General features: G+C 45.2%; 1 protein-coding gene across 3 annotated transcripts in view; it reads left to right on the top strand.

Moving 5' to 3' along the window:
* Positions 1 to 12,674, top strand: part of AGBL3 (AGBL carboxypeptidase 3) — a 357,981-nt gene that overhangs the window by 216,337 nt on the left and 128,970 nt on the right. For all 3 annotated transcript variants that reach the window (XM_068277556.1, XM_068277557.1, XM_068277555.1), the window contains exon 5: positions 485 to 592. In XM_068277556.1, the coding sequence (XP_068133657.1) occupies positions 485 to 592 (108 nt within the window). The remainder of the gene's footprint in view (positions 1 to 484; positions 593 to 12,674) is intronic.

The raw sequence follows: 12,674 nt of genomic DNA, 5'->3' as shown, positions 1-12,674 counted from the left end.
GGGGCCTGGAAGGAGTCTTTTCTCCCTCAGGTAAGTTTTTATCATTTGACCAGAATTGTACTTAAAAAGACTCAGAGACGAAGGACGGTACAGCTTTGATACTTATCCGGGGCTTCCTCCCACCCCATAAACACTTCTTTAAGTCCCACGCCGTCCTACTGCGGTCTGCCGTTCAGCCGCAGTGAGCTTCGTTACCAGCCTCAGTCGGTGCCAGTCAGGGTCTACTGTGCATGCGCAGACCTCCCGCACATGTGCAGTAGACCCGGAACCGACGTCACTGAGGCTGGTAACAGAGCTCACTGCGGCTGAAAGGCAGACCACGGGAGGACGGCGTGGGACTTAAAGATGTGTTTATGGGGTGGGAGGAACCCCCGGTTAAGTATCAAAGCTGCACTTTCGTTCGTCTCTGAGTCTCTTTAAGTATTCTAGGTAAAATACCATTGTGCTACAAGTTTAGTAAGATGTTCTTCTTGTATTTCTTCAGAATGGGATCCCCCTGTTCCAGAGCCCATGTACAGATCTACAGGGCTAGAGCAGGAGCCCACCTATGTGGACCCTCTGGAGTGCAAAGTCATCTACCAGCTCAGCGAAGGTCAGTGTTCGTTCTTTCAAGAGTTAAAAATCCCTCAACTTCTGCTAACTTTTTTTCTCTTCTTTTCCGCACAGTAAAACATTTTGTTTGTGTCACTGTTTGACTCACATTTAACAAATCATTATTCAGACGGAGCGTAGTGTAAATAAACAGGCAATTATTCCGAACACGCTGCAGTGTAGTGTGACGCTCGGAATTTTAGAAAGGCTAATTTTTCTTAATTACAGCACTAGCAGACGAGATGAAAGTGCTGAGGTCTGCAGAAGGCAGGATAACAACTTTTTTGCAGGCGAGCGCTTTGCGAAAATGATGCCTGAAAGATGGTCACTAGCATGAGCTTCTCAAGAACCAGGCTAGAGGAGACGGAGATTGTTTGTAGATTTGATGTGTTTTTTCCCTAAAGCACCCATTATGTTGGTAATTGGCCTGCCGGTCCCCGCAGCCAACGTTTCATCGTTTGTAAAACACTCCTGTGGTTAGACAGGTAGTATTCCTCAGTGCCTCGCAAATGTGAGCTGTGTATAGGTGTCTTAACAACCATTATTTGTGCACTACATCTCCCAGCATGAGTTAAAGTAAACCTGTCATGAGGGGAGCAAGAGGATTTATACTTACCTGGGGCTCCTTCCATCTCCCTGTACTCCGTCAGCTCACTTGATGTCTGTGCAGTCCCCTCTGTGCTCCCATTTCAGCCCTGGTAGTCGCTGAGTACTGCCATACGTGACCCCAGCCAAGTGCCTCTTCAACCACACTCCCGTGGATGGGAAGGTTCTCCGCCTACGCAGTTAGTTAAGGCTTGTAATTGTGCAGGTGCAGAACTTGAAATCGTGGCAATTCTGCAGTTTAGGAAATAGCAAACACTCTGCGATTGTCCCAAAGCACCCTTATTGGGTTCCAGGCTTTAAGGCTGTCCCCTCTGCTCAAGGATTCTCTGTAAACCAGAGCAAAGCTAGAGAGGGTAGGAATTTTCTTACATGCTTTTTCAACAGCTATGCAATTTGTAGTTTGACATCAGAGAGCATAGCATAGAAAATATCTGTAGCACTTTTCATATAATAAATAATAACCATTGGAGCTGCTTATGGGACTTGGGGCACCCCTGACCCATTCTCCCCCCCCTCCCCTTTTCCCTCTGGTGCCGGGCCAACCCAGGTCTTACTCCGACTTGTACTCCCTGGGCCTCTGCACCATTTTGACAGCATAGCAACTGTCTGTCCCAGCGCAACACTCCCTTAGCCCATGCTCCCTGTCTTCCTCCTCACAGGGGCGCCTCTTCTCAGTGACCTGGTGCATGTTATTATGTAATGACGTGTGCCAGGTCACTGAGAGGATGCAGCCAGTGAAGATGGAGACAGGGAGCATGGGCTTCATGGAGCAGCATGCCGGGATAGGTGAGTTACTGTCACGGGCTCTTGAGGAGCACAGGTCATGGGAGACCTGTGGGGGTTAGCAGTGCTTTAGGCATGGGAAGATTTTCAATGAAGCAACGTGAATCAGGTGTTTCAGGACAGCAACAATTAGAGGGTGGGAAGAGGTGGCCCCTCTCCCCAAATGCCACCCTCCACTCACTCCCCCTCCCTAGATGCGCGGTGCCGCTTCACTCACCTACTCTCACCGTTCTAGTGAAGGAATCTCCAGTCGCCCCCGTCCAGTGTCCTATATCCATGGCAAGCTTTTACAAGCTGTTACCGTCATATGAGGCGTTGTTGTAGTCGGAGAGTAAGCAGAACTTCTCGTGTGGCTGGTGAACCTATCCCTAATCTGCTGAGAGCAGGTGAGTGATGCAGCGCCGGTGCAGCACATACCCGGCATCCTGGAGGATCAGAGTCCGGATGCTGCGGGACAGCAGGGAGGAGATGCTGTCTTGGAGGAAGCAGAGGAAAGTAAACGTAATGCCAGTGCCATGTGGGGGGAGCGTCCTCACAATGTGTTGTTCCAGGCAGCAAAAAAGTCTAGAACCGTCCTGGCTTGGGGTCCGTAGGGAAATTGCCCAGGGTGCTGCTATGGTACAGCCGGTCCTGATGATCAGGACAATTGAAGCCACTTAGCCACCGTTGTCAGTGCTTGACCTGATTTGATGCCCTGGCAGTCTCAAGGCGGAGGAGTGGTCAGAAGCAGCCAGAATCTCCTCCCAACTTCAAAACAAATTCCTGCTTTTTTTCTAATCAAACAGAAGTTAAAGAACTTTCTTCTCCAAGTGGTTTAACAAGCTCTGTAATAAAAATAATATATGGTCAGTGGGGGATGGTGGCGACTTTACTCAAATGTATTAAATTTTGCCCATTAAATTTCATATAAAGGCATTTACTGTAATAAAAATCAAGCAGTTCACATACCTCAAGAATAAAATTTATAAGGTCAGTCCAATCAGGGTTGTGGACATCCAATGAATATTAAAGATCTCATTAAAACAGCTGAAGTGTGCAGTCCTCTGTGCTGTGCAGCAGGGGATGAGGAAGGCTGGCAGGATTCGCAGGTACCAACTGTACACTCTGTGTAAAGTTTACTGCATGCAGGGCTGATGATGCAGAATATATCACTATGCAAACCTGCAGTGCCAGACAAGTGGCCACAGGGCCAAGTGCGGCCCTCCAGTACTATGCTCTATAGTCTACAAGTAAAATCTACCTGTCACTGACTCCTGTCAGAGGTATAACTAAAGGTGGATCTGCTCCTGCAGCTACAAGGGCCCAGAGCTGTAGAGGGCCACTTACTTTTCCTCCCTCTACTTCCCTCTCCAGAGCAGTTGTAGTTGTGGCCACACGTGGAGGGGGGTCACAGTGGTCACACATCATTTGGTTCCTGGCGGATGAGCCTCCTGGTCTTGGGAGTCACCTCTGGGTAAGCAGTAAATAAGGGTGCATGTTGCAAGTGGACTATTTAGGCGCGACCATAGGCGCCAATGTAAAATATTTGGGTGCCGGAGTGGAAATTTGGGCTATATATCGGGCACCAAAATGCCTATATTTTTAGGCGCCTATTGCGGTGCTCAAGCATTTTTTTTTTGTCTTGGAAGTGACTCTGGGGATGGGAGGGGGGGGGAGGGTTGTGTCAGGTTTAGGTAGATAGTGTATGTGGCGGGGGAGGGCATGTTTAGGGATTAGGCGGGTAGTTTGTGTTAGGTCAGCAGCTTGGGGGGTGTTTAAGGGTTAGGCATTAGGTAGGTAGTTTTTTCAGGGGCGGGGGGTGTTTAAGGGTTTAGGCGTTAGGTAGGTAGTTTGGGCGATAGAGGGGGGTTAAGGGTTAGGTAGGTAGTTTGTGCGGGGGAGGGGGGGGTTAAGGGTTAGGCATTTGGTAGGTAGTTGAAGTTTAAGGGATGGGCTGGCATCACACTGCGGATTGGCACTAGCGTTGTAGTGCGGTCCGGGGACCAGAAAAACAAGGCCTTCGGGGATTACTGCGTTATTATGATGCAATCCCCATCTGGCATCCGGCCAAGCAGGAAGTGACGCAACTTCCTGTTGGCCAATTAATGATGTGTGCAGAAGCGTATTGCTAAAATACGCTTCCGCACATTCACAACCCAAAAACTTAGGGCACTTCCGGTGCAGCGTACAACAATGTGGATAGTATGAGCCTCCCCATATATTAACATTAGGCTGCAGTGGGGTACGGTACACTTTTTTTATAGTGAAATATCGGTATTCAATACCGATACTTACCTATCGGCCTTACTGGGCGCCCAAATTCCCAGGTGCTTTTATTTATTGTCTGTGTTAACCCCTTCCAATTTACTTTAGCAATAACCCACGTCCTTCCAAACACTTAGGTTTTTTTCTGGTGTGTGTGTGAGACTGTGTGGAGTGGGGGGGGGGACAAGGTTGAACACTGGGTGCTAAGCCGTGGGGATCCAGTAGGGTCTCCTCTTTCTCCTTGTACTAGTTGCACTGTAGCTCTGCCCACCATTACATGCATGCCAGCGTAATTACACAGCGCAGTGTGTAATTGTCGGACAAAGTGTTGTCCTTTGTCCGACACTTTGATCCAAATTGCCTGATGCCTGCCGAGAACCTTGGGTGAATACGGTGGCCCCGATGCTCCCTGATGCGTTGCCAAGAGATCGAGGCCCATATGCAATTCACTTTTTCTCCTGAGTTTTCTCCTAGGTGATATTTTCACAACTTGTCATAAAATGCCTTTTAAGTCACCAGCAAGCAAGAAAATACTCAAAATAAATGTAATGGTACTTTTACACAAACGTTTGGGTACTTTTTCAATTGTAAAATGCTGAAAAGTTAGTGTAAAGAGAAGATGAAAATGATCTCCTGCGAGATAACTCAGTCGAAAAAGTTAATTGTATATGAGCCCCAGAGTGCTGGATCATCTTGTCATAACCCTTGTTCTAGTTCCATCGTGTGCTGCAGAGTTTTCAGTCCTTGCTCATTTAGGCTCACGTACAGCACTTCAGCATTAACTTGTGGCCCAAGGAACCGAGTCCCAATCCCTGAAGGTGACATTTTCCATGCATGTACAAACCTTTAGACTATGATAGGTACACAAGTCTTTCACTATGGTAGGGATTAGATCGTGAGCTCACCTGGAGTCAGTGATAGACATGGTTTAGAAGCCTGCAAAGTTTTGTAGAAGATGGCAGCATATACTTTAGATCCATAATAAAAATATAACTGAGGGGATATTTTTATTTAAAGAGACACTTTAATGAGATACTGATGTACCTAAGAAGAGGGAAGCCTCTGGATCCTTTAGAGGCTTCCCACATCCTCTGGACCACCACCACATTTTTTTATACTTTACCCCGCCTAAGGTAGTCTTCAACATCCTGGATGTCTCCTTTAAGGAAACGTAGCTGCCATGTTGTTTATTAACCAGAAATGATCCTAATACGGTTCTCTATAGTATGAAAAAGACCTCCACTGTCTATTTTTGTCTTTTTCAATTTATCTACTGACCCAAATGTGAAGCGAATTCCTCCCAAAAATGTGTTTGCTAATTTACATCTAATCCCATTTCTACTGTACGGAGATGCCGCAGGTCGCTATCTCCATGGAGACGTTATGGCTGCTCTCCGAACATGAACTGATTTAATTCGGTACAGTGCCTTATTAGTGCAGGATATGTGTGAGTCACGGTGGCAGCATTGTTTGGCTGTCACTCTATTTTTTGCCTCTCACCGTACGCCGGTTGCTATTTTTGCTCTAATCATTTTTTTGGGGGGGGAGAGGGGGGTGGGGGGAGGAATAATTGCTCTATAAAACGCTCTTTGAAAATGTCACCGGGAGTGCGATACATCGACTCCCTTTCACAGACTTAGCCTTAATTGCTAATATTTTGAAATCCATGATATTTTCCACTAAAATATGGCATCAATTTTCTCTCGCTGCCAAAATAAAAAAAAAAGTCTCCTGTCACGCTGGGCCCGGTGTGGGGCTTTTTCCATTTTTGTTACGGAAACGAGTACACAGAATTTATTCTGCTTCAAACAAGAGAGAGCGGAGCACAGCGGGGAACGAGCAGGCAACAAGCAGGCAACATAATACAGTGAAACAGAATGGAGGGCAGAGACTCTACTTTCTTATGAAGGGTTTAGCAAATTTTGGAAGTGTCATCTTCATAGCACAAGTCTACGCACATTTTTTTTACTTATGCATTCAAAATAATTTTATTTTAAATTGATTATGCATAAAAACGTTTGATAAAAATGTAATTTTTTTTCAATACAAAGACCCCTTTGCTCTATCTACTTGTAGATCTTAATTTCCTCCTCAGCAACCTACAGCTGTCTGCTCACTCCTCCCCATTATCTCCCTTCAATCTGTAGCCACATACAGTACTCCCTTTACTCCTTTTACAGTACTCCTTTTAGAGATTTACAGCCATGATAGGCTATTAGTTAGTGGGGATCCGTGGCTTGATCCGACACTGCAATCTCTCTCCATCTTGCATGTCCATGGGACTAAACAAGGGTGTTCCAGACTGACTGGGAATGAACAGCCAATAAGAGGTCTCTGAGGATCACAGCACTGATGTGCAGCAGATATTTTGCTTTTTAATTTTGCATAAACCTTGCGCACGTGTCAAGTGGCACATGCGCTGTTCACTGTAGAGACCTTCCCCACATGGAGCTGTACACTGTGGTAAATAAGGCTCCTTACACACTCTGCTGAATCTGTTGTGCAATTATTTTTCAGTCACACTGCAACATTGCCAAAAGGTTGCATCGCACCTTGACTATGCAGTGAGGTCATACAGCGAGGCATACAGTACCATTCAAGTAGGCGTCACTTCCCATGTAAATGCGCATGTGGTGCTATTAGAGCAAGTCTGAAGCAGATATAAAAAAACAAACAAACAGATACTCATCTAAGGAGAGGTAAGGCTCTGGGTCCTAGTATAGAGCCTTCCTATTCCCCTTCCATTCTCCCGCAGGCTCCACTGTTTGAATCTGTGTTGATACCTGCCGCACCTTGATCAGTGCAATAGCCCATTAGGTCTATCATTGCTTATGCATTGAGATACAATGATTTTGTGTGATGGAACAGCCGAAGTGTGAAAGCACCCTAAAGCTTGAACCCAGAGATCACTATGTGATACGCTGCCACGAACACCTAGGCCAGTGATGGCTAACCTTGGCACTCCAGCTGTGACGAAACTACAAATCCCATCAGGCCTCTGCCTCCCTGAGTTATGCTTAGAGATGTCAGAGTATTGCAATGCCTCATGGGACTTGTAGTTCCACCACAGCTGGAGTGCCAAGGTTAGCCATCACTGACCTAGGCACTAACTTCAGTCTCTTGTTTGTATGCAGGGGTTGTGGAAGATGTTGGATTAAACCAACATCGCTTCCACAGCCTCAGACGGAGCATTAGAGATGGAGAGCAAACCGTAGGGAGTCCATCAGTATGAAAATCAATTTTGTAAATCAGAGAAAACAAATAAATTCTACGTTCTTTAAACTTATGTAAGAGGTACTTTTCTTGATTTGTTGCAAAGTTCTGTGAATGCTCACATAAACATGGAGGTAATATGCTGGATGGGTTTCAAACTTGCAGTGTGGGGGGAGAACAGGTCTCCCCTCAACTTTATTTTTGTCCTCTGGGCCGCTGAGGAGCCCCTGATGGGCCCCTCTTCTTAGTGACCCGACTCATGTTATTACGTAATAACATGTGCCGGGCAGAGCAGGGACAAGGTCCTCCAGCACCCAAGGCTGAGACACCAAAGTGCGCCCCTCCATCCCTCCCACCTCAGCTGTCACACACGGATTGCTATTAGACTAAGAGGGCCACAGGGCCCACAACCTCCCCAACACCTTAATATCAAGTTATCTGGCTTGCAGTCACTGCTATGTATCTCCTTTTCTTATTTCTTTCTGCGTCATACACAATTAGGAATGACAGCTGAATGAATTGTGCGCCCCCTCCTACACTGCGCCCTGAGGCTGGAGCCTCTCCAGCCTATGCCTCGGCCCGGCCCTGGTGCCGGGTCACAGAGGAGACGGGCCCCTGTGAGGAGGGGAGTGCAGACTAATAGAGAATAGGGGCCCTGGGCAGCAAAATGAAGTTGGAGGTAGACCTGGAAGAGCCTGGCAGCTGCCTCTGATACACTGTAAAGTGAATTTGCAAAGGAGACCGTATGCTGCTTACAGGGGGAGGGGTTGTTAGGGGGTTTCCCCAGGTTAGTTTTGCCCTAGGCCCAGTATGACTAGAACCGGCCCTGGGCAAGAGCGGCGAACACTTCCATAGTTCCTGTAGAACTTATTGTGTATTTCTGTTCACACATTCCTCTGCACCCGCTTGGAAGGCAAACACTTGTGTAACCTTTAGACCGCGGGTCGCCTGTCTCCGTCAGCCATTTTGAGCCTCCATGAATCACGCTGATTGTATGTGCACATAAATAACACACGGCAGGAATGTTAATGGATTTGTTGCCTTTCATTCTAGTTTTGTCTTGGGAAAAGGGAAATCTATTTGTAAGACGTTGCTCTCCTTGCTGTCAGAGTATTTTTTTCCTTTCAGAGATTTACTCTTTCAATTTCCTGTTTTCCCAGTATTTCATTAACATGGTGTCAGTCTAATCTAGCATGGGCCTTTTATTCACAATGAACTTATCTAGCTTGCTTGGATTTTAATTAAATCTTAACCCTTCATAGGGGATCTCACCATTCAAAGTCCAAGGTCCAACTCCAGGCATCAACTTCATTTTTGCTTTGGATATTGGGAAAAATGATTAGAACCTCGTCTGGGTTTTTAGTGCTCTCTTTGACCCATTGGAGGATTTTATCTTCTTTGTGCTTACCCTGATGGTCATGGGTCCAGAAATTAGAAGGAAAGTAAATATATATATGACAGGTTTCTAACTTTTTCTTAGTTTACAAATAAAAGCTCCTCTGACACAGCCCCTCTCTGCCAATCTCTCCATTGGTTACTTATTACCAAAATGATCCAGTTTAACCTTCTCACCCTATTACACAAAGCTCTACATAACTTGTCACCTCCTTACATTTCCACATTAATCTCCAGATACCATCCCTCCCAGAACCTTTGTTCCTCCCATGAGAACCTATTGGGCTTTATGTGAAGGATCAGCTGCTATCCATGCCTTACATAGCAGCGCACGTTGCTATGTAAGGAGCATGCCTTCTTTACATAGCAACGTGCGTAACTTTAAATGCGGGTGGTCTCTGTGAAGTATTGTGACCGCGATACTTCACTAGCGACTGCTACTATGTTAATTAACATAGTTACTACTGTATACATAGTAACTAAGGAAGGCACGCTCCTTACATAGCAACGTGCTCTGCTATGTAAGGTTTGCATACCGGCCGCTCCTTAACATTAAGCTGTGCTGCTAAAGCCCATTATCAATCAAGCCCATTGTCCTCTAGCTTGGTAGCCTCCCCTCGATCCCACATCCAGGACTTTACAGTTTCTCTCAGACAAACCTATATTTTGCTGTAGGTAGCATTGGAGGTTCACTGCCTCATCCACTTACCCCTGTGTCTCCTTCCCTAATGTCTCCAAGGCACTAGCCTCTAGACTGTAAGCTCGCAAGGGCAGTAACCTCCTCCTAGTGTTCCTTATTCTGCTGTAATTTATCATATGAACATGTATCTGTATTGTTGTTTTAAACCGAAGCAGGAAATGTGGGTGTCCGCTTTTGTAAGAAACTTGGGTGCCACCATGGGCGCCATTATAAATAGCAGCTGTAGTGTGAAATTTGGGCAACTGATAAATAGCAAATTTCACTCTACAGCCGGTATTTATACAGTGGGATGCGAAAGTTTGGGCAACCTTGTTAATTGTCATGATTTTCCTGTATACATCGTTGGATGTTATGATAAAAAAATGTCAGTTAAAGGGACTCCGAGCTCTCAATAAAAACGAAATTGGTTCTCACCTGGGGCTTTCTGCAGCCCACCGTAGGTCGGGAGGTCCCACGGCGTCCATCCGGCTCTTCTCCCTGGGCCTGTCCAGAAATGGCTGCCCAGCGTCTCCCGGCGACACTGGGCCCGAGTGTTGGGCTCCTCTTCCTTAAACGTCCATTAAACCGCGCATGCGCAGTACAGTCACGCTGGCCACCGCAATGACGCGAGGTGGCCGGTGTGGTGACGACAGCCGTGACGTTTAAGGAAGAGGAGCCCGACACTTGGGCCCAGTGTCACCGGAAGCCGCCGGGCAGCCATTTCTGGACAGGCCCAGGGCGAAGAGCCGGATGGACGCCGTGGGACCTCCCGACCTACGGTGGGCTGCAGAAAGCCCCAGGTGAGTACCAATTTCATTTTTATTCAGAGCTCGGAGTCCCTTTAAATATATCATATAGGAGACACACACAGTGATATTTGAGAAGTGAAATGAAGTTTATTGGATTTACAGAAAGTGTGCAATAATTGTTTAAACAAAATTAGGCAGGTGCATAAATTTGAGCACCACAAAAAAGAAATGAAATCACAATTTAGTAGATCCTCCTTTTGCAGAAATTACAGCGTCTAAACGCTTCCTGTAGGTTCTAATGAGAGTCTGGATTCTGGTTGACGGTATTTTGGACCATTCCTCTGTACAAAACATCTCTAGTTCATTCAGGTCTGATGGCTTCCGAACATGGACAGCTCTCTTTAACTTACACCACAGATTTTCAATTATATTCAGGTCAGGGGACTGAGATGGCCATTCCAGAAGGTTATACTTGTTCCTCTGCATGAATGCTTTAGTGGATTTTGAGCAGTGTTCAGGGTCGTTGTCTTGATGAAAGATTCAGCCCTGGCGCAGCTTCAGCTTTGTCACTGATTCCTGTACATTGGTCTCCAGTATCTGCTGATACTGAGTGGAATCCATGCGTCCCTCAACTTTGACAAGATTACCAGTCCCTGCACTGGCCACACAGCCCCCACAGCATGATGGAACCATCACTATATTATACTGTAGGTAGCAGGTGTTTTTCTTGCAACTATGTGTTCTTTTTCCTCGATGCATAATGCCCCGTTATTCCCAAATAACTCCATTTTAGTTTCATCAGTCCACAGCACCTTATTCCAAAATGAAGCTGGCTTGTCCAAATGTGCTTTAGCATACCTCAGGTGGCTCTGTTTGTGCTGTGGGCTTCCCCTGCATCACTCTTGCATACAGCATCGCCTTGTGTAAAGTGCGCCAAATGGTTGAATGATGCACAGTGACTCCATCTGCAGCAAGATGATGTTGTAGTTCTTTGGTGCTGGTCTGTGGGTTGACATTCAACATTTGTCACTTTTGTCTATCCAATATTTTTCTTGGTCTGACACTTTGAGCCTTAACTTGAACTGAACCTGTGGTCTTCCATTTCCTCAGTATGTTCCTAACTGTAGAAAAAGAGAGCTGAAATCTTTGAGACAGCTTTCTGTATCCTTCCCCTAAACCATGATGATGAACACTCTTTGTATTCAGGTCATTTGAGAGTTGTTTAGAGACCCCCATGTTGCTACTCTACAGAGAAAATTAAAACAAGGGGGTAACTTACAATTGACACCCTTAACCACTTCGCATCCAGACCTTGTTTTCAACATATTGACCAGAGCAGTTTTGACAGTTTAGCTATGTCCCTATTTAATCAGAAATAACTTTGTCCCTACTTATGACACAGAAATGAAATATATATTGTTTTTTTCAAGACAAACTAGGCTTTCATAGTATGCCATTTTTTCCCTCAAACAATTTTGCTTTCTATGAATTGTAATGGTAAAACAAAGAAAAAAATAGAAAAAACATGTATTTCTCAGTTTTACCAATTCCCATTTAAAAATAAAAAGTGCTACTGTAGATAAAAAACACACATTTTGTTTTACTGTTTCTACTGTTTATCACAAAACTTAGACTATGTTCCTGTCACAATTTATGGTGAAGATATTTGATTCTGAAATAATGCTACAGAGTGTGTTTTTCACTATGAATGAGAAAATAAAGTATTTTTAATGGTAAAAATCAATGTCATTAGCTCAGGAAACTTATATTCCTATTCACCAATTAGTCCTGCATCAGATAGTGCCAGAAATGTGCACAGGAGCAAGCCCAATCCTGCACAGCACTGCTTCAATACAGGTCAGTAGATTCTACTGACCTGTGGCTTAGATGAAGTCCCAGAGGACGTATATCTACTGACCTGTGGACGAAGTGGTTAAATACTCTTTCTCATAATTGGATTCACCTGTGTATATAGGTCAGGGGTCACTGAGCTTACCAAGCCAATTTGAGTTCCAATAATTCTTTCTAAAGGTTTTGGAATCAATAAAATGACAACAGTGCCCACATTTATGCACCTGCCTAATTTTGTTTAAACAATTATTGCACACTTTCTGTAAATCCAATAAACTTCATTTCATTTATCAAATATCACTGTGTGTGTCTCCTATATGATATATTTAACTGACATTTTTTTTATCGTAACAACCAACAATTTATACAGGAAAATCATGACAATTAACAAGGTTGACCAAACTTCTGCATCTCACTGTAATGGCATCTATGGTGGCGCCCCAAAATGATCATAATAGTAATGGATTGGTGGTGGGGGCTGGTTAGTTGTGTGGGGGGCAGTGGATAGGATTAGGCGGGGGTGTTAAGTGTTAGGTGTGGAGTGGTTAAGGTTAGACATCAGT

This window comes from Hyperolius riggenbachi, chromosome 3 (assembly GCF_040937935.1).
Source record: "Hyperolius riggenbachi isolate aHypRig1 chromosome 3, aHypRig1.pri, whole genome shotgun sequence".
NCBI classification, from domain to species: Eukaryota; Metazoa; Chordata; class Amphibia; order Anura; family Hyperoliidae; genus Hyperolius; species Hyperolius riggenbachi.
This window is presented reverse-complemented; position numbering and strand designations above follow the sequence as displayed.